At 38.0% G+C, this 3928-nt stretch overlaps 1 protein-coding gene across 1 annotated transcript; it reads right to left on the reverse strand.

The window, feature by feature from the left end:
• Positions 1–1235: 1235 nt before the first annotated feature.
• LOC106320188 (50S ribosomal protein L4) lies at positions 1236–3515 on the reverse strand. Its single transcript, XM_013758555.1, has 9 exons — positions 3420–3515; positions 3171–3280; positions 3037–3083; positions 2816–2933; positions 2316–2464; positions 2141–2248; positions 1948–2067; positions 1689–1862; positions 1236–1596 (listed from the first exon to the last, which is right to left on the reverse strand). Exons 2-9 carry the CDS (start codon positions 3241–3243, stop codon positions 1495–1497), a joined length of 891 nt encoding a protein of 296 aa, XP_013614009.1. The 5' UTR covers positions 3244–3280; positions 3420–3515; the 3' UTR covers positions 1236–1494.
• Between the last annotated feature and the right edge of the window lie 413 nt (positions 3516–3928).

A 3928-nucleotide genomic window follows, 5' to 3' on the forward strand; every position in this document is an offset into this window, starting at 1 on the left:
TTCCTCTAGTTCGGACTCCGTGCTAGATACTGAAATACAATGACCAAATCCAGACATTTACCCAACGCTTTATTTTTAAAAACTTTTTCCAAAGAATTTCACAGCGAAGCTTAGCGAAAGGAGATACCTGCATAACGAGACGCAGTTTTGCCTAGTCGGGGAATTTTCTTGGGATTTGCTTCTCTATCACTGGCGCATTGACTACGAGTCACCCTCCTGGAGGGCGTTACGCTGGAGGGGGATACCATGCCGATCTGGGTACAGTCGAGAGTGGTTCTTATGTGGGATTCTTCTTATGTTTGGTTCTCAATTGCAGCTGTTTAGAGGTGGTTCTGGTATATTTTGATATAAGGGATGTTTTGGTTTTTCTAATTTCCTTCTTTTTTATTCTTTTATTAGGTCTTTTTTTGATTTTTAAATAAAAAATCAAGAGGTGGCACGGTCGTAATATCAAGAACCACGCGCGCCCTCTGTCGACATTTCACAAGTCTGGAAAAGGCGATTCGTCCAATCTTCTGATTTAAACGCGAGGTCGCCCAACTCCCTAATATCAAACTTGCAATTTGCCTAATTTGCCAATTTTTTCATTTTTATATTGGTGTGATCTAATCAATTTTTATTTTTGGTCTTGAAATAGGAACCAAGTTTTACAAGGCGAAGTAAGTCGTTGGGATGCGGAAACCAAAACTCGGGATCAAGTGACAGTCAAGAGTTAGATTTGGAGTTGAGATTGTCACTTTGATCATTTTGTAATAGTCTGATCTTCATGTAATGGAAAAGAAGTGTAGTGCATTTGTGATTATGATATTATCTGTTGTGATGGTTAAAATAAATTGAAGCGACAACAGCTGATTATTTTCTATTTAGGGGCATCAAATTTCTTTTCTTCTTAGTGATTGTCTGCCCATTTTAGTTGAAATGGTTTAAAATGCGGAATCGTTTGTACATTTTGAAGAATCAAACTGATTTTTAGATGAATAATAAGTCACATTTGCTTCATAGAATTAGTATGCTGTAGTAGTCTTGTTTTCTAAAAATAAAATATATTAATAAAAAAATTATTTTTTTTCATTTAATTTTTATTGCATACAACTACATCAGAAATTTTACGAACTAAATTCTATAGTCTAATTTTTACGGTCCAACTAATCATGCAATGTTTATATCAAAATCACTTTTTGTCGACTTCAAAATCATTTTAAAAAAATTTAAAACCTAATAAATATTTCAAACGGTCAACAAAAATGATAGAATGTCTAGAAAAAAGATAAATAGTACAACTCAGGTGCACAAAAAAAGAGAGAGTATAACTCAAATCTTTTGGCATTCGAGATTTGCAAAACCAGACCGAAAAGCTAACAAATAACGAACCGGTCAAGACATGAACCAAAATACCAATACATAACTGACTATGAATTGCCGGTACAGAAACTACAAGCGGAATTTCTTGCAACCGTCTTATTGGGAATACTATTTGAAGACATTGTTGTCTCTTTAACGGTTGATGGGAGTGTGCATACGCTCAACGATCTTATTCACAGCATCACGGGACATCACAAGCGTGTCGTGGAGCAAAATGCTGTAAACGTTAAGCCCCTGCAAAGCATTACACAAACAAGATTCAATATTCGTAAACCGGTTTATCACGTAACTGCAAAGTTTGACACAGGGTCGAGTATGCGACTTACTATTGATGGAAGTATGTTAACATAGTGGAGGTTTTGGGTGGCTAGCTTCAGCTTCTCATCGATAGGACCGCCTTCTACAACGAGCACTTTCTTCGTGGTCTCCATTTGATTGTAATAGTTTACAATGTTCTTTGTCTTGTGCGTTGGCAATGCCAAATCATCAAACACAAGGAGCTGCATAGTTTTCACAAAACATTCAGCAAATACAAAGCAGACTAGTAATAACACGGGCACTTAAGGAGAAGAGAAAGAAGCTGACTTTTCCTTCTGCAGCTCTAGCTGTGAGTGCTATCTTCAGACCAAGTCTTCGAACCTGCTTATTCATCTTTATCGCATGGCTTCTTGGTCTGGGCCCATGCATCACACAACCACCTCGGAACTAGCGGTTTCAATAAACTTCATCAGAAAAGAACTGCGGTTTGGTGAGAAGAAAGCTCAAGTATGATGTTTACCTGAGGGCCACGAAGTGTACCATGTCTAGCCCGACCTGTACCCTTCTGGTTCCATGGCTTTCTACCAGTTCCGCTAACCTCACTTATTGTTTTGGTCGAGTGAGTTCCCTGAACATCCACCAAAATGCGTCAGACTTATTGATTGTTTAAATGAGATAATCAATTAGAGTAATACCTGCTGACGTTTGGCAAGCTGCCATCTGACGACGTGGTGAATGATATCTTTCCTTACAGGAACATCAAAGACATCACCAGCTAAAACCATGAAACCCCTGTCTTCGTTCTGAAAATTAGTCACGGGAATGACCAAGTCTTGATATTGTCCTACGGAAAGTATCAAATACATTACCAACCAGTGAAAACTTGTACAGAATAATGAAACGAGACCAGCAATAAAGAAAACATCATTGTTCAGTAGATTTTGATCAGGGCTCAAGCGCAATCACAAGAAATGAGAACATACAAAGCCTAACACAAGCACAGCACCGGTAACCAAACTCTCCGTCACTTTAATACATCATAAGCTAAAGCATACTGCTTTAAACAAAAAGCTAAAGCATACTCCTTTCTGAAATGAGAGTAATCTCATACCCTGTAAGACCAGTTTGTAGCAATAGTATGTCCATATATCCAACATATGGTTCGATGAATGTTAACTACTTCCTTGATTCATACCTATGGTTCGGTCTGGTGTAATGACTGTCTTTTGGGAAAGTAAATCATGAGGAAATGAATCATCAGGTGTCAAAATAGAAGTGGAGAGCTTTCGGTTTGAAAGTAAACCCATTCCACACTGCATTTGATAGATAACAAAAAAAAAAAAAAAATGAAATCAACATCTCAAGAATAGTGAAAACTAGGTGGTTATATGCAATGGGAGTGATGTAAACACCAACCTTGAGATCACTATAACGAGAGCTTAAACCATTTCCAGATGCATTCGCTGTTCCAAAAGAGACAGATAAGCAATTAGAGAACAAAGGCAAACGAAAAGGTACATTCTTTACGAGCTTAGAGACTGAGATAATACTCGCGTTGCTGCGTCCTAAGGCTGTGAAAGATCCAAAAGTGCGAAGAACTCTTTTTGAGAGTGAAGCAGCCATATCCTTTGATTCAATTGAAGAGACCCTAAATGCTCATCTACAACACCCAAATCGAGTTTCTCAATCTAGAGTAAAATGCAATCTAATCGAAACACCAAAAATACTCAAAATCAGAATCTCAGCATATAACAAGAGTAGATCCTATTGTGCTCCCTTAAGAGAATAAGAAAACTAACCGGTCAGAGGAGCGGCGGTGAAGAAGACGAAGAAGTAAAACGGCGACTATCAAGGTTTTAAGACTCGGGAGGAGGTTTACATGTGTTTTGGGTCGGGTCCGGTCGGATCTATTTATTGGGCCTTCAACTTTATTATATGAATAAGGTAAAATCCCATAATATGTTGCTAAATGTCTCGTAAAACCCAGCCCGTACGGGTCGAATGGTTTTCTCATCATCATTCGAATAATGTATACTCTTTCTATGAATAATATTCCCTACGACTTAGAATCTCTTTATATATAAAGTTGAGTTTGTTCATTCCCGAGGGCTCCACCTCAGGTTCCAGCTCACTAATTCGAGCTTTGTTAAGCCGGCACGTGTCACTTCATTTATTCTGAATTCGGTTAGGCTTAGTTCGTCGGAAATCGGATGGGCTTTCATTTGGACTGTTTTAGTCTGTATTAGTAAGTGTTCATCTGTTTGTTATCGATTCTAAATGATAAATGAGCCCATTAAAGATATAATTT

Source organism: Brassica oleracea, unplaced genomic scaffold, assembly GCF_000695525.1.
Source record: "Brassica oleracea var. oleracea cultivar TO1000 unplaced genomic scaffold, BOL UnpScaffold00846, whole genome shotgun sequence".
Classification (NCBI taxonomy): Eukaryota; Viridiplantae; Streptophyta; class Magnoliopsida; order Brassicales; family Brassicaceae; genus Brassica; species Brassica oleracea.